At 35.7% G+C, this 18,908-nt stretch overlaps 1 protein-coding gene across 2 annotated transcripts in view; it reads right to left on the reverse strand.

Annotated features, from left to right (window-relative positions):
* Positions 1-18,908, reverse strand: part of VPS50 (VPS50 subunit of EARP/GARPII complex) — a 104,074-nt gene that overhangs the window by 25,003 nt on the left and 60,163 nt on the right. The window contains exons 18-22 of one of the 2 annotated variants that reach the window (XM_067291685.1): positions 18,724-18,900; positions 14,172-14,290; positions 12,656-12,762; positions 3,596-3,717; positions 2,572-2,628 (exon numbers count right to left, since the gene is read on the reverse strand). In XM_067291685.1, coding sequence (XP_067147786.1) covers positions 2,572-2,628; positions 3,596-3,717; positions 12,656-12,762; positions 14,172-14,290; positions 18,724-18,900 — 582 coding nt within the window. The remainder of the gene's footprint in view (positions 1-2,571; positions 2,629-3,595; positions 3,718-12,655; positions 12,763-14,171; positions 14,291-18,723; positions 18,901-18,908) is intronic. The other variant, XM_067291686.1, reaches the window with a different exon arrangement.

Raw genomic sequence — 18,908 nt, forward strand, 5'->3', positions numbered from 1 at the left:
ATAACTGCAACCATACAAAACGAAAAGAAAGTCAACAGAGGTCACTGCACTTAACATGGCACTAACGTAAAGAATGACCTGAGTGCATTTCATGAAGATGACAATTTACCATTCATACCAATAAGCAAGCAGTATCCTTTATGGTTATAATTCTGTATTTGGGTGCAGAATTCTTAATTTTCCCATTTTGAAGACCAGCCTAAAAGAGTGCAGTCTCCCACTGGGTCAAACAGCACCCAAGTCAAATGTTCTTGGCTTCTCTCTCTCTTAAGCTATACAATTATTTGTAAACTCTCATTAAATATCTAAATTGCACATGCAAAATTATATGTTTATCTTCATATAACAATCATTACCTAATAATTAAATATATAAAGATCTACCTAAGAAATGTGCCATCTTCATGTTCATGGCTCAGAAGTATTATGGGGCAGATGATCAGCTATGATAAATCAATATAGCTACAGTGATTTCCATGTAAATGCAATGACTTATACCAGCTGAGGGCCTGATCCAACATATTTAATTAACATAGCTACTTATTTTCTACTTCAAATTACAAAAAACAAAGAACAACCTAACAAAACAAAGGAAGTGGAAATGGGACAACTAAGAAACACACATTTATGTCCCAGACTCTTGAAGTATTGGAATACAGTTCTGGTATGTGATTCACACCAAAAAAGTAATTTGCTGAACAATATTTAGAGCGCTGTTGTCCACTGAATTAGACTTCCTTTCAAAATACTGAATTATGGAGGCGAGTGTTCAAGCTTCTTCTCCCCCTCACTCCTTTATAGAAGCAAAGTGGAATAATTTATGTTCCTATTTACTGTATCTAACTTCACTGACCTAAGGTTGACATCTGCCCTATTTTTCCTCCATATTCAATGAAAATTTATGTCTCAGCTAAATTCCCCTTGGAAGTGCCAGGCTTCCTCCACCGATTATGCAGAGGTCTAAAACCTGATCTAGAAGACATGAATCCCTACCACAGGGTCCATGGTTGACAAAGTGTTAGCACTTTTGGTTTTTTTCTGGTGAATTAAAATATTTTACAAAAATAATTTGTATTTTTATTCACATTTTTAACATAGAAATATCAGTTCTGAGCTGCCTTTTATTTTGCAGGAGAATGGGTGAAAAAGAAAATCACTTTTTTCTTCAAAAATCACACCCTTAACTTCCCAAATTATTTTTTTTCTCCTTATGGTAATGCATCAGTTTTTCAAGATCATAAGATCTGTGAATTCAAGATTGGCTATTCCCCTTGTTAAGGCATGAACAAGAAGAAAGAAAACCTTAAGAAAAAATATATATACAGCATTAAAAATATATTTGCAAATTTCAGCCCCTAAATTTCATTTTTAAAAGATTCACTTCTGTACCATCAAAACTACATAGCTTACATAATCTGCCAGTAATCCTTTCTCATCACAACTTTCAATTCCTAACTTATAATAGCTATCAATAACTTTCAATTACTTGATAGATTAAAAAAAGGCAATTTCACATTCGAAACATAGAAAAAAGAATGTAAAAGCAAATTTAATTTCCATAAAACATGACATCTCAAGAACTCCCGACTGATCACATGACCAGTCATAGCCTGAAGTCTGAATTGCGCATCCATGCATACAAGAAATAAAAGGTTGATTGCTCAGTAATTTTTTCCTTAAGGATTGAATCTCATGACTTCATGCAGAATACATCAATCAGTATTAAATTGTCTTGCTTCGTGGAAGTTTTTGTTGCTCCTATAGGCAAAATGATGGATATTTTAATTCCACAAATTGATGACCTAACAAGCCGTGCATAATGGGAAAAGCAAAATATCAAAGAATTGACAGAATAATTTCACTAAACAGTAATTCCACATGACTCCTTAACTAAAAAAAAAAAGTGTTTTCTGTAAGAGTATGGCCCATTAATTTTACAATTATTATGTCTTGTCAAAAAAAAAATTAACTCATATTTATTCTGCTAAGGAAAGACTATTCTGTGGCATGTTCATAAATGTCTTGCACTTTAGTAAGCAGTTAAGTGTATTATGTTTTCCTATTAAGTTGTTACATAATTTGAAATGAGGAGGAAAAAATAGCCTTAATTTGCATGCCAGAAATGAAAATGGTATTAAACAAGCAATTTTGGTGACAAGGATGTGTAGATGTTACCAGTGAAGAATGCCAAATACTAAATGCATAGGATAATCATCCTAAAATGTTCTGGAAAGAGAATGACTTGTCAACATGTAAGTTTTGAATCCTTGCTTTTCACTGAATTGGCATTGAACTATGTACAATTAATCACTTTCCTTGTGTGCGTTAACACAAGATGCATATTTTAAAAAAGAACACTCAGTGGTCTAAATCACATACCATCAACCATCTCTAATTTTAAAAAGTTTATAAACACTATGGGAGGTGAGGACATTAAAGCAACATTACAAGAGGGTTTATTACATTCATAGACCCTTTGTAAGCATTATGTTTCCCATGGAAAATCATCTGTCAAAACAAAAATTAGGTACACTACAAAAACATCACAATTTTACCCATCTGCTATGTTTACCTGCCTAGCACTGTGTTGTTCTCTGTTAGAAGTAGAAAGTGAGGAACTCTGTATGGGCTTTAACAAACACAAAACAGGAGGTTAAAAAAAAAAAAAAAAAAAGTAATACAAAGTGAATACCAGAACAGCTGATTAAGCCAAAGAAAATCAATTATCTTAAAAAATAAATAAAAATTACCACCTGGCTTCTAAACACAAACAAATTGCAAATATATTTGTCCTGCCAAAGAGAACAGCTCAAAACCATTTCGAACCATATGCTGAGAGTCTGAAAAACCATTCCAGTTTGCCAACAGATGATGATGAATTTGGAACACCATGACACTATTGCTTATGGAGTAATTTAGGGGCCAAGGGAGGATAAAGTTTTTCCATGAAGCTTCTCATAAGTACTTTAAGACATTTCTGTTGACAGTTCATCTATGTTATGTAGAGACATTGTCAACCAGCATTTATTTCAACTACAAGATCACTCTCCCTCCCCCCCCCCCCAAAAAAAAAAGAAAATGTTTCATTAATGTAGTTAGACAGAAGAATACTAGATCTGGAACAGTATTTCAAACCTCTTAAACCTGAGTTGCTACTTAACACACATGCCCCCTCTGCTCCTCCATCTTCTGCTACTTTCATCTAAGTTAAAGAAATACATATAGAAAATTTAAAGAACTCTTTAGGCACCAAGCCACCACCCTTTTTCTGCCCACTCTCTTGCTCCCCAGTTTTTGCCACTACTTTTGAGTAGTGCATGTTGTCTTCCCTCCTTTCAAGTACTGCTGGAAGAAAATTACAGAATGTATTCAAAACATAATAGGATTCACATCCCAGTGATAATGATGTTTCCAATACTTCTTCCCCTCATTGCTGATCTAATCAGCCTTTTCCTACTCTTGCGTTCAAATCCAGGCTGATGCCACAGTTTTTCCTGTGGGAGCATATATTCACTAGTATTTTAAGTAAAGGGATTCTCCATATTATCATTCTGTGCATACAGTGATAATCTGGAACGAATAATGTTTCTACCTACCATGTCATTTCGGCCAAAAAATGTATAGACTGCATACAGATAGTAATCAAAGAGCTGGGACATGAAGTGGATCACGTCAAATGCAATCGGTTTCAGAATATCCATCATCTGCATGTATTTCCCTTTAAAAAGATATATATATACACAGAAGATCAGTTTTCTCAGCAGAAGTGCTACAAAAACAGCAGTGAGCTTGACAAATTCAAAACAAGCTTTAGAGTTTAATATTTAGCCTTGAATATTGACTATAGAGACTTAGCAATATTTTAGAAAATAAGAGGTTTAAAAACAAAGCCAGATATGACAACCGAGACATCATAAATGACTTCTCCAAAATGTGGATGTTAATACATATCTAAGTGACTTAAATCATCCAAATCAAAAATACATGACTGTCTGGTTCCTTCAAAAGTTTCAGTTTCATTTAGCCCCCCCTTCAAAAAAAAAAAAAAAAAACTTTACTTTGATCTGAGTGAGTAAAGCTCATGCCTACATCAACAAGCTCTTTTCACCTTATACTTCTTAGAAGCCAGCCTTCTGCACCAGTTGCAAATGTTTTCTTTGCACCTGTGGATTTATTCTCAAGTATCTTTTTTTGCCACTAAAGATCACAAGTGATGAATTTATAGGCTGTATTACTGTTTAGGAAGAATCAGACACTGTGGCTGATGGGAGTCAAAGAAGCAGGCTGAAACGTAATAGTGAAAAGTTCCCTACTACAAATTCATGCTCTTAGGGATAAACAATAACTTTTGCTATAAATTGAGACCTTATCAGAGATGACTGCGGAGTAAAGAGATTGGGTGAAACTGGAGGATGTCAGTGTCATGGAGCCATGAAGAGGGCTGATGAGAATTAAGGATGTAGCAGACAAGTTATTTTAGTAGAGAAGAAGGTTCTATTGTACATAGTATTATTGATCAGGAAAATGGAAGAATTCTCAAAGGAGAATCAAAGAGCTTAGCTTATTTTGCCTAGCAAAAGTGAGATAGCAAACATCTCTATAAATTTACTTGAGGTTAACTGTTCTTCTCCCTAATATTTAAGTTAAAGGATGCTACCACAAGACAGAATGAGTACAAAATCATCAAGAACAAACCAAGACTGAAAGTTTGGAAGACAGATGTTCTATAGTAGTTTTACAAAAAAAAAGGCAGTCAGGGTAAGAAACCCAAATAGTTTTAAATGCACACCTGATGTTTCTAGAGGAACAGACTGACAGAACAGGAGACTTACTGACAAAAAAGTTTGTAATAACAGTCTAACCAGTTTTGAAGGGAACTGAATCACTCTTTATTACTTTTCACCATATTATTTTCTATTTTAGTATTTGTTACTAAATGCCCTAGAGTAGGAATTGGCACATCCAGGCAGAAGAATAATTCCTTCTCTTCCTTTCTGCTCTCTGTTGTTACCCATTTGACTGCTGGAGTGTTCTTCTCCCACATCTCTCTGAATCACGTCATCTATTATTCCTAGCTGAACCTCCTACTGGTAGTTAAAAAAAAAAAAAAAAAAAAACCCACACACCAAAAGCCACCACCTACCACCCCCTACACCACCACCCACCACCCTCAGGGCCTTCATTCATAAGCTAAGTTACACACTAAAAGTCAAACTGATCACAGGATTTGGACTCAGAAAGGATTTTTTTCCCTTACAAGTCTAATTTGCAGGGCCCTATTTATTTTCATTATTTTGTTTTCTAGCATACAGCATGGCTTCTTTCATGGGGTCACATGAGAAGTTAACTTAATGAAAACTCTCGTATTGCCGAGACCCAAGATTTCCTTCAGGCTTCCTGCTTTCTGTCCCTGTATTACATACTTATCTACTGCAAAACATAACAAGATTACTAAGTGGAGGAGCTCCTCTACACGCTGTTCTGACCTGTCTACCATGCAGCTGCTTGCAATTTCAGAGCCCTGAAGTCAACAACCTAAAAGGTCCCTTCCGGTCTTAATAGTTTCCTATGTTCAGCAGGAAGGAACGTGCTCTGCTGGCTAGCCGAAAACTGGCATACCATTTGCCCTATTAGAGTCTAAAAATCAGAAATAATATATAACAATCTTTGGATTATTATAGTAACAGATGGCAGTTTCTGGATCAAACTGCAAATGCAGTTCATCTAGTATGTCAGATATAACAGATCGTTTACCAAAACGTAACGTTCCAGATGCATTTCAAAGTGACAGGTTTGAAAAAAAATTGCATGAGGGTGCCAAAATCATTTCTTTTTCCTGTAGTCAGCAATTCTGTTTTTCAAAGATACTGTGTTCAGCAAATTAGTTCACTAATCGATACAGATGATGTTGTTTCATGCAAAGAAACTGAGTAACAGAGCAACAAAATTAGCCGTTGGTATCAGGTTATCTGAACTTTTTTAAACAATTACTTGTCCAGCTCAGTAAAGGTCACATTAATTTGACAAATACATGATAACAGCTATCACTATGGGAAGAATCAAGCAATAACTTGATATTACTACTTTCCAGGTGTCTATATAGCTTAGACCGCCTGCTTGAGTATTATGCATCTGTTTGCTAACAGTTTGCTAACATGCACAAGAATGCTTTTTTTTTTTAGCATATGTTTTGGGGGTTTTTTTTGGAGATTTGACACTGTTACAACATTTAATATTTGGCAATTTAGCCCAGTTACTAATTGCATGCTTATTAACTATCCTGTAGATCAAAACTTTAATTACATGTATATCAGCATTATGAACAAACTGAAAAGCAGATTCAAAAAGTTCTGCTTGTCTTCCAAAAGGGAAAAATTAATGAAGCAAATTCCAGCACAGTTCACTGTGGAAATTCAGAGATGTTTGGAAAAGGATGACACCCTACGAAACCAGCTGTCATCTTCATGTGTGCTGTCTCAATATTCTGTATTACTACATGCTGATTTTTTCCACTTGCTCTTTGTGCTAAACATGTTTTTCAAACTTGCATGCAACCCATACACATAAGGGCGATGTGTCGTATTCTGGACAGTTAGGTTTCCAAATATCTGTGCAGCTGGCATAAATACTCAAGGTAGTCTCTTGGGCAGAATCCTATGCTTTTCCGAAGGGCTACATACTGTACATCGCCCAAGTATTGTCCCCGTAAAATCTTTTGATGCCAAGAACATTTCTCTATTACTACATCACTCAGCATCCTGACACAAGTGTTCCAAGAACATTTCCTCCTAGCTTCTTCCTCTAGTAGCACACCAACTTTTAACTTCTATACTTTGTTCCTTAGTTGCACTAAAGTTCATATTTGGGGTGCAAAAGGGTGTATGAGAACATTTCCAAATAGGACTAATAGCCTAAACCCATGCTATGCTAGAAGTTTCCAGAAATATTTGAAAATACCATTCAGAGTTTCAGCAACTCAAAGTAGCTAAGTTTTCTAGAGGCTCTTCCTAACAGTTTTTTTTTTTTTCCCTAAAGTAGTCAGTATTCCCTGCACTTCTTTTGCTCTCAAAGACAGTAAGTAGAGTACTCTATCAGACTAATCTATATAAACTGATCACTAAAAACAGAAAGGTACCACTACCTCCTGAAAAATAGGTATTTGAATTTTAGCATATCTATGGTCATTAGTAAAATCATTTCATAAGGAGCCTCAGAATTCCACACATGCCACTTCCTATGATAAACACTCGGAGCTAAAATGCCATTTTGAAGGAGAAAGTGAAAAACCCATAGTAATGATATCATTTTGAGAGACTGCAGGATTTTTTAGAAGTCCCATCAAGTTCTATATTCTGTGACCTCTCACTTTCTTCAGCTACATGTTTTCTGCTGTGAGATCTTTCACAATCATTACTATTTTTCTAAAAGACAACGGGCTCTAAAGCAAGCAAAATGTAAGAGTTCCTTCCCAAATAACCTTTACAGCAAAAGGAAAAACTAAAGCAAAGGGAAAAAAAAAAGGCATTAAAATGTCTTTCTCAAGTCAGAATAGCATTAACTAAAATAAGAAGTCTCTCCACATATACAATGGCGTAGTCCTTACTTATTCTTGCTGACATACAAAACCTGGGTCAAAAATATTCCACAGAAATGTAACAGAAGTTCATTCTTCCTTTGTATTTTGAGTCAACATACTAGGGTCAGACAGAAAAATTTAACCATATAAATTAATCTAATGGTTACTTTCTACTGAAAGCAGACATACAGAAATACTTACCTGGTTTATAAACTTGAGGGAAAACCAAATAAACTGAACTGTTCACTCAAAATTGAAATTAAATGAATAGTTGTAGCAGCTTCCAATTCAGATATACACAGTAACTCATTTATATAGCTTACATATACTAAAATGCACTTTGTTTTATTAATCTAACCTCCATACAAAGTATACAGCACACAGAGAAATAGTTCAAAACAGGTTATCAGCACTCTCATTCACCCAATACTACTGTTTGCATAAGATCCCACCCTAAAAGGTGAGACAACATCTTCTTTTATTTGACTGGGCAATTTAAATCCTAAAGTTCATCTCACTCCAGACTTTTAAACCTCCTTTCATTTATGGTTTATTTTTAACTAAGTTCAGTGAGCTGATCCAGCTCAACCAAAAGTCATGTTGATGCAACATAGGGAAGGCAGGAATATCAGTGACAACAGGTAGTAGGGACGAAAACTGCTTCAGTATGGACATTACTGCCACCAAAACAATCTCTGTTAAATCACAGCCTTATTTTCAAGAAATAGAACTTTTAAGAGAGTACAGGCTTCCTGCTGCATAGGACATATCTATAAAATCCCCTGCAGTTTGGTACAGCCCTGCTAATTTTTTTGAGACTACACATGCTGGTACTGCACATGCAATTCACTTTGTCCAATTTTACCTAAAAACTAGACACTTAGCCCAAGCTGGTTGTCTAGATTTCCTGTGTGGAAGGAAACAGCTCCAGAGGACAAGTGTTAAAATATCTATGCTAAGATATGCATACAAAGATATCTCGGGCAGATAACAAACTCCATTCTCCTCTAGAGTTGCCTAGCTTTCTCCACTGATAATGAAGGGATCCTCGGCAATCAGTTTAGATTATCCTCCTTTAGATGAGTGAAATTAGGCAGTGCAAGTACCATGCTATTTTCCTAGCCAAAATCCTAAGACAGTTCGAGACAAACTGAACCCTTTGTGGCATTCGCAGAAGAGACTGCTGTTAAAAGACGTGGTGCGCATCCCACTGCATTCTTACTTGCAAGGTGAGAATCCAGGGCACTGGAGCAAACCTGGATCTCCTACAAACTAGTATCACACCTAGGCAAATCTGCCAAGCAGACAATATACTTCAAAAATTCATTCAGAAAGTTACATTAAGAACTAGAACTACCAAAGTCTTGCTGAAGCTAGATTTTGCAAAGGCAGTAAAATATGCAGTTTTCCAATTACATAAGACTAATGAGCAAAACAGAACCGGGGGCAGAGGTGCAGAAATTGCAGATAAACAAGATAGAGTTCAAAAGCAAGAAGAAATACTTTGCCCTGGTTTTCACTGAGGACTATGATACCAATATTGGAAAAAGGGATGAGAAGGGGAACAGAGTGGTAATGGAATTGAACTGGCCACATTCAGTGAAGCTGAATGCGAACTGGAAGAGACCTTAACACAGTCAAGCTAAAGGAGTGAAGGAATCAGGACATAATGAAAAATGACCATGAAATGGTCATGGAGGGTCAGGTAACCAGTGTAATAACCTGTATGTGTAATAACCAGTCAAGCCACGGGTTGTACCACTGTGACTGAAAGACAGCAAGCAAACACATATTTAAGAGGGAAAATAGTCATCCAGACAACTACTGATCCATTAGTCTAATTTGTAGAATGTAGACCATTAAATCAAAATTTGAAGATAATATGGAAGTGACAAAAAGAAATATGGAGGCAAAATTAGGATAAAACAAATCATGAATCCACCAAAGGTGACCTGTACTGGACTAAGACATATTCTTGTTAGAGAAGCTATTCAATTATCTAGACAAAGGCAATACAGTACATTTCATCTACCTAGGCTTTAGTCAAAGTATTCGTTTTATAATGTTGCACAGTAATAAGTGAAGCTGGAGATGTTTTGGAAATGAGCAAGGGATTAGAGAGGAGAGAATGGAGTGCGCTGAAAAGGGAAATATCTGGAAAAGCTACTATTGGAGATCCCAACAATTGGCCACCTCTAACACTTTCATGAATATCTCTGGCACAAAAATAAGTCTGTGATAATGGAAAAAATAAGGAGACACCATCAAAACAGAAAAGGACTGGTATTATGTACAGGAAGAACTGGAGGACCTTGATGACTGCTGCAATGAAAATTGGAGGAAATTCAGTACCACAAAATTTGAAGCCATGCATTTGGGGACCAATTAATAGAAAACACATTTTTCTGCTATAAACTAGAAGCTCATCACTTGAAATAAAATGGGAAAGTGAAGGACCAGCTGGCTGTACAAGCTCATTACAGAATGACTGAACTGCCTGTACAAAGAAGCTGCGAGAAATCCAAAGAGGTGCAAAAGGGAAGCAATTGTACTTGAGACCAGGAAGCTGTGACACAACTGTGACACAGTGCAGTGAGATCTCATCCAAAGTATCACACACGATTTTGATAAGCTTATAACAAGAGGAGAAAAAGAACTAACGAGAAAGTAGGGGACCTTAACCTTTGAAGGATAAATACAATGGATACTAAAAAGCTTGGCACATCTAGATAGGAAAACAAAGGCTGAGAAGAAATAGGATTACTTTATATAAAAACAGCAGGATAGTACACATCAAAGAACAAGGAGGTCTGTTAAACCTAAGAGATTATTTTGGTGTAAGAACAAGTGTGTAGAAAATCGGCACTTTTTTTTTCCCCCCCAAGAAATTAAGTTGATAAGGCTTCTGGAGTAGGATTCCTATTAGATAAAAGTGGTGGGAGCAAAACACAACTATTTTTAGGGTGGAGCTCTAAACAAGCATATTTACGGACAGTATTACGTGACATATCTCCTTATAGCAGAGGCTGCAGAAGGTCCCTTTCCAATTCCATGTTCCAACTACGGCCATCATCAATCATTACAGAAGTAATATAAAACACCTTCAACAGTAGAAAACTTGAAAATTAAATGCATTTTCAGGAGGGACAAAAAGTATATATATGAGTTTTGAAAATTAATCCATAATAAAACATAACAAAGATAAAGAATCTTCATGTAAAACTGAAAACCAGAACTACAGCTCCATCTATTCTCACATTGTGCTGGGGTGGGGGGCAGGAGTTGTGGGAAAGAGCAGTATATATGAAAGTAGAAGTGCCATCTGCAATCTCTAGGTTCAATTCTAAATTTTCTTAGAACAAAATATTATCCTAGGAGACTACAAACAATCTGCCCAACCTAACTCACAAATCAATACCAGAAAAGAGGCAACAGAATACTCAATTCATATTTCAGGTCTGCATGGCAGAATCTCCAAGAGGAAAAAAAAAATGACAAAGAGGTTTGAAAATTAATTTCTGCATAAGATAATTTATGTGCTAGCCCCTAAGACAGCAAAAGGAACCATCCAGGTGGCAGAGTATTCTCTTTTAAACCGGCTTATTCTGAAGTACCATAATCATTTCCAAGCACAAACACTGCAGACAGACTTCACTAACACAACATATACAGAATTCTTCTCTCTCTTCTCCTGCCCAACCTGATACATTTGGGTAATAACTTCTAATTCTCTATAAGTAAAATGCTAGTCAGCAGCAGGAAAAGACTATGTTAGAGCAAGAATTATCTGGATAATCAAACAGAAGTCATGATCACAAAAATCAACCCCATTATACTCAACAGTGGGGGGAAGAGTGTTTTCACAAAAGAATTTCAGTTAGAAGAGACCTCCAGAAGTCATCTAGTCCAACCTCCTGCTCAGAGCAGGTTTAATTAGATGAACAGGTTGCTCAGGGAATTGTCCAGCTGAGCCTTGTCCACAAGCTCCCTGGGCAACCTGTTTCCATATGTGACCACTGTTATGGTAAAAAAAAAATAAAAAATAAATAATAATAAAATAAATAAAATCCAGATTATCTCTAATCCGAATTTCCCATGCTCCAAATTGTGCTTGTTGCCTCTCACTGCGCACCTCTGAGGAGTCTTCCCTCTGCTCCCTCCTCAGAGCAATATCAGTACTTGTGAATTAACTAACCAACAGTTCTGGGAGTATGTATTTAGCCATGGAATAAACAGGAAGCCAGCAAACTTCCCAAAATTGCTGTTAAAAAGTGCCCCAACTCATTTGAGATGTTCTCTCAATGAGAAGGTAATTCACTCTATGGCCCGTACTAAGGCTGCCCACAAAAATATGCCAGACGCTTGCACCAACCAGAGATGAGGACCACAGACGGCACTGTATTACGAACTAGATTGGGACCACAAACTCATTTGACCAATGGTCAACAAAACAGCACATAACAGCACGCATTATCAAAAAGTTATTGCATGAATTATAACAGCAGCAATAATGAAACATAGGCTATGTTTGCTCTAGGCAAGTACTGGCTAAGAAGTAGGATGCATTTAAATGGCTGAAATTAGCAATCTAGAAGGGCACATCTCTTGGTCTACCATGAAATAATAAAAAAGTTATTCCCTGTGCATGCATTTGAGTAACAAAAGCAAAAAGAAAATCATTAAGTTCCTACTTTTGTAACTAGCTTGCTTTAAAATAAATTGTTTAATCCACCAGAATACATTAGCAACATAAAACACCAACCTATTCCCTTTCTATGTCCACCAATTTTATGCATTCGGTATTTTAGATAAATAAACCAACATTATAGAATAAAATCAGTATATACAAGCAGATGAATATTCAAAACAAAAATAATTCACAAGATTTATCCCAATCAGACTATCTAATAAAAAATATTTTGTTATAGTATTTTATTTAGTATGCTATTTTATTAATATTTTCAAAGAGTGGAGATAAGAGTTCAGCTAGAGGGTTTTTTAAAAAATATTTTGAAATTCAGTGAATATATAGGTTTGCATTAAAATAAAAACCACATATTCCTACAATTGTTCTACTTACCAACAAGTCTTACTACATTCAGCGTAGTATTTGTTAGGATAGGTGCATTCACTTTATTGAGATTATAATCTGATCTCTTTCTGCTCCTCAGGGTTTCTCGAGAAACACTTTAAACAAAACAAAATATACTAAATGTGACTGCCTGTTATATTCAATTATATACCAATGAAAATTAAGTAACTTAAGAAAAAAATACATCCTACTTTTCCCCTTTCACAAGATGGTACATCCTTCAGACATTAAATGTTCGAATCCTAACCCAGTTATGCTTTGGCATCAATAAAGAAATCAAAAAATAAAGAGAGAAGACTAGCTTAGTTTACTGAAAATAGTGCTAGAAAAAGGAATTTGAGCTTTAGTCCAAAGCCTGAAGTTCTGCAGGTCTCTGTCTGGCCTCAACAACCATTTTAATCACTCTGCCTCAGGTTCATTGTTTATGAAGTAAATAAAATGAAAACAGTGCAAGTCATCCAGTAAAAGCGGCAGATTAGTGAGCTAGAGCTGAAAAGTACTATCTGTAAATACAAACAACTGAGAAATATGAAGCTAGGAAGACATTAATATTTTCATCAGAAAAACACTCTACCATACCTCAAAATTGTATTCTCCCAAAAATTCAGAATATATAACAGTTTCACAGAAAATAGCTATGGACAGTGACTGCAGTTTGTCTGCTTAAGTAATTTATAGCAACAACTCCTCAGCTTCTTTGAAATGAGGTAGTTTGTGATATATCTTATAAAACCATGCTAACGATATTTTACCCTAAACAGTGATTTTACAAAAAATATATATATATATATGTATGTATGTATATATGCATATGTATGTATGTATAGTCCTCCTCTGAGTTAAGTGATGTTTTTCCAGTTCTCCTACAGTCCTCTACATATAAATAATGTTTGCCTACTTCAGAAAGTCTGAATGAATATTTAACTGGTACAGTACCCTAAAAAGAAATTTGTGGTCCAGATCCTTTCAAATGCCAGAGTTGGCTTTTTTCTTTTTTTTTTTTGAGAATGAAACAGAGAACTTAGAAATTCCAAATGACTGCCTTCAGTTTATAGCAGAATTTAAGTTTTTACCTGTAAAAGATTGTTTTCTACAAAAGCAGAAGCCCAAGCCCCAGTCATTCCTCTGCAAACACTTCCCTTTGAAACAACAGAAATTACACATATGCATGACAGAGACCTTCACTTAACATCTAATGCTTACTAATCAATTTTCCACTACCTCCTTCAGCGAGTCCTTATCATCCTTCAAAATCTTGCCTTCCAAAGTTTGTTTTTGTTTTTTTTTTTCCCCCTGCAATAATGATGAACAGTTTAAAGCTGCCTTCCATCCTGGATATCTAACTGCTGGGACTTCTTAACTATGCAGGTAGTATAACAATTATTCGATTATTATTCCATTATCATAGAATACAGATTAGACAGAAAATGAACTAATTAGAGAACAGATTAGAAGCATGTAAATAAGTAGTACAAAAGATGAAGTACTCACACAGCCTACTTACCTTTTCACAGGGGCATCTCCTGTCTGCTCATCCACATAATCTCTTTTCAACTCTTCAGGAACATCACTGTCACTATCATACTCCTGATATGCACTTTTTTCTTGTTCATCCGATTCATACTGTAAAAATTAATACACTGACTGTCATTACTTTCCTTATAATACTGTCACCCCTTTAAAGCAGAATTTTGGTCACTGCTTGGCTTTTACCCCCATCAGAATAGAAATAGCTTTACTGGTTGAAAAGTTGCTTACAGTGTTCATTAAAAATATATCAGGCAAATTATACAAAGCCATATGTAAGTGTATTTCTAAACAAACTTCTATTCTCAGATGGCATGTAAGAGTAAATATGTGCATCATCCTGCTTCTCCCAGCTATTGATACTTTTTTTTTTTGCCTTCTTGTCTCAGTATCAAATACTCTTCAAATATCTGAACTTTTATTATTTGTTTTACAACCTGAAATAAATAAATAAATAAAAACTCAAATTTGGTCCATATGGTGGCAATAAAACAAACAAAATGTGGCACCACACAATCCTTAATTTTTAATGCAAGGAAGGACTACATTATTGTTTTACAAAAATACTTCTTGACACTGTATTCATTTATTTTTAAAAACTTGCAGTTCTTTTTAAAATTGATCTTAGGACACTCCAAAAGACATCTCTGCCTGAGAGTCTTTCACTCATTTAACCTGTTAGAGATCAATGCTATTCTGCTTTTGTGTAGAGCACAAACACTACAAGAAAATAACTGGTCAAGTGCTACTACAAAAACATGAGTATTTCTCATAGCTACTATATAGTAACCACATACAGAAAAATTAGTGGGGGAAAAAAAAGCATGTATTTTCTTCAACTGTATGCTGTTCTATTTAAATCAACAGCAAGAGGAACACTGTATATGTCTGTACGTTCTATGTACATATATAAACCTTGCACTGTACATGAATCAAACAAAAGTGGTACAGCAAGCAAGGAATAGGTTTCTACAACCCATTTGATGTACCTTTCCTAGCTGTACAAAAAGAAATAATGCATTATATTATTCTAAGAAGTTAATGCTGTAACTAAGCTGTATCAGTGGAATAAATGAGTGGGGGCTAGTTTGATTTTCTTTCTTAAGAGTAATTAAATTTTAATTGCTTACATATAAAGCCTGATTGGTGGGGTTTTTTTGGGGGGTGGGGGGCAGGTTAAACACATGTTTGAGTTTGTTGTGTTGTGCTGGTTTTTGGTTTGGGGATTTTTTTTGTTGGTTGTGGGGGATTTTTTTGTTTGTTTTTAAAAGCACAGAGCATCCTTTACCTAGTTAAAAGCACATGATCCTGATATCTGAAATACTTATGTAATTACCAATGAAACAACTATTTCCTCTTACAGAAGAAGACCTCATGCATCATTTGCTTCATTTGTCACAGATTCCACAGAACTTACTTCCAGAATAAATCAGCTGCAAATACCCTGATGGAAACTATGCAAGTGCCTTCTTAGCATAATTAAACACACTGATCTGCACTCTAAGTATAATTCTTTAGCTTTACTTAACATCTGTCAATCTTAGAAGCAGTTAGCTACCCACTATCCAATGCATTAAACTCAAGTTATCACATGGAATAAGCCTCTTCATATGTAGGGTTGCTAGAAACATATGAAATAAAGGAAACATTCACCTCAATTTCCACAAGGAGGGAAGAAAAATCAGAAGTATTGTTCTCAATAATCAGTTATAAATCACATTATGCACATTGAATGTTATCTCTACAGTTTCATTTGAAAAGCATGTTAATTATATATACTGTTCTGAAGTTCTCCAAATAATACTTCATTTAAGGTTAATGAAACTGCTTATAACAGGAATGACTACAAATCTAACCTATGCTTAACACGACAAATACATATAAATCCTATCATTGGTATTTTATTCTTTCCACAGCAAACATTCTGTCCTTCTGGTGCCAAAGGAAAACCAGAATTCATTACAGTTCATCCCCAAGCACAAATTTAGTTTTTATCAATTTATGAAATATTAAGGTTTCAGTAATAGAGAACACTAAATTGGCATGCAGCTTTGAAAGAGGATAGTGTAGCCAGCCTTGAAAGTTGCTGAAAGTGTGCAATACTACTCAATGGGACACTGTTCAAAATTAAAGGCAGGGAAACCACAATACAGACTTTGCTACATGTGTAACACATGAGTCTACTGCTAATTCAGGTGATCATGACCTCCCTCTAGCCTATTTCACCAAAAACACTGCACACTACTGCTGAACTGCTAGGGTAGAAGCCCTTGGCTCTGCAAGGGAAGGCATACGACTTCCTGAGACTGAATTATCAGAGTTCAGTCTCTACCATGGTGTTTGCAGTAACTGCAGCACCTATGTACAAAGCACAAGAAACCCCTTTAATAATGAGTGAACAATTATTGTCTTAGCATCAGCTTTTGGCTAGAACTGAGTGTTGTACATCCTCAAAAAATAGACAGCAGTGAATGATAAGTGTGAGAACAGTAGCCTTTCAATGTTTTAATACAGAGATTTTTTTTAAATGGTTTATAAAAGACGAAGTTTGATGCCCTTTAAATTTTCCTTAAGTCAGGAGAAACAATAAATAGATTCTGAAGGGTAAAATGTTGCAATTGAAAAGAATGAAGCAGTTTTGCTTTGAGTGCAAAGTTTTCAGATTTCTCATACAAGCCTAAAGACAATAGAAAAAAAAAATCCCTTAATACAGCCATAGTCAAACGGTGAAGATAATTACAGCATTCCCAAGTATTCCACTTGGGAGTTAGTGGAAAAAATATGGAGATTGTATGCACACAGTGCACACATTCATTTGCTAGTGGTGAATTGCATGAAATCACACAAAACAGAGTTACAGCCCTTGGTCAAAATTTTGTTCAAACTTGTTCTTGAGATTTTATCCAGTCTAAGTAGCTACAATTAATATCATCCTTAGAAAACAATTTCACATCTTCCTAAATATTCTAAGTACAAACAGGAAAAAAAAAAAAGTCCCCCTGCAGTATTTGAGACCTATTTACAGTTTTACACTTTCTTCAGTGGCACTCATAGTGCAGGTCATGGTGGTTCCATACATTTGTTGTAGAGTTGAATCTTCACAAGAAATTGAACTTCAAAATATCTTCTTTCCCTTTAAAAAAGTTATTTTCTAGTTCTTTTTATTTTGAAAACCCTTTTAAAAAGCAAAGCTATTCACAAACCTATGCGAAAGTCAGAAATGAGCTCTTCAACAGGAGGAATTTTAACTTAGAAACTTCAAAAGAGCCATCGGTATCATCATTATTAAATATTTCACCAATGGTCATTTTAGCAATTATCTACCAAATGACTATCCAGATTCCAGAAAAGCTTTGTTTCAGAGTTGGTTTCTACAAAGCACTGGGGAATTCTGCTGTTTTTGGCATGTTTTGCAGTGCATTCATCTTTGCTTAACTTGCTCATTTGGAGTTATTCTACACAAGTCTGCTAATAGCGGTAACCATGCAACTCTTACCACTTTACTCACATAAGGCAGGACATATGTTCTTCAAAATTACATGACAGGGGAAGAACTACCACCATGGAACTGGTCCTCTAGCAGGCTCATTAAGCACAAACCGGCAGTATTTCATGCCAAGGAACTGCACCTCCTCTGCAAGTGATGCAGTAGGGAAGAGGCTACAGCCCTGCCCTCAAGGGTGCAAGATATAGATCAAACCGCTTTGCAACTGAAGCCCCCCAGGGAAAAGGAGAAAGACAGCTGAAAACGCTTAGTGCAACAAGCTGAATAAGTTCCACACAAGCCTTATCACAGAAAAGCCTGAGAAAACATTATTTTTTCAAAGGGGTAAACAGGAACAAAAAGTTTAGTAAAAACATGTTAGCACAGAGCTTAAGAGAATGGCACAAAGTTTTAACTTAAAACCTATTTGACTACGGCTACATTTTGAGCAGAATTATGAAAAACAGACCGAAAGTTAATGTTCAGTTTTACAGTGGTGGATCCCCCTGTAAAATGTCCTGAGCATTTAAATTATAAATAAAAACTGTTTTAACAAAGATCAGCTAATCCTTGAGAAATCATGTAAGTGTGAATAAATACAACAGGAGTAATTCATGAAGATTCTTTCCTAAGGAGCCAGAGCTCCAATCCTACCAAAATGACAAAATTACTTCCACAAAGCAAGCTAAATCATTGCATCTTGCTTTGTAAAAGAACTCCTGAAAAAACAAAACAAAAACAAACAAAAACCCCCACCAATTTAAGTGGAACACAGTTTGCTAGCCTTCAGGAACATTTGACTTCAGTGGAAAAAATATTGTTTCACTGCAAAACAAACTAAGTTTTTAACAGGAAACCTGGCTTTATGGCACTGTTTTTAAAAGCAAAGCAACCTAACCTAATTAAAGGAGTAAAGTGACTTGAGATCTTACATAGCATTGCAGTTAACTGATCCTCATATTAAGATATTTTGCCATCGCTGATGCACAAAATAAACCATTATTTAACGAGAGCTAGATTTGCTTCCTTCTGAAGCATTCCATACCCCGTTGGAAGCAAGCACATCTTCCGTCTCATCATCTTTGCTGTTGGCCTGAATTTCAAACGGGTTTCCTCCGCTACAGTACTGCTCAAATAAAGTTGCTGCTGTTGAAATTGCTGAAGCAGGCTGCTTACTAGGTGACACAGATGGGGAACGTGACTGCTCCATGAACTTAAACTCCTATTAAT

This window comes from Apteryx mantelli, chromosome 2 (assembly GCF_036417845.1).
Source record: "Apteryx mantelli isolate bAptMan1 chromosome 2, bAptMan1.hap1, whole genome shotgun sequence".
Classification (NCBI taxonomy): Eukaryota; Metazoa; Chordata; class Aves; order Apterygiformes; family Apterygidae; genus Apteryx; species Apteryx mantelli.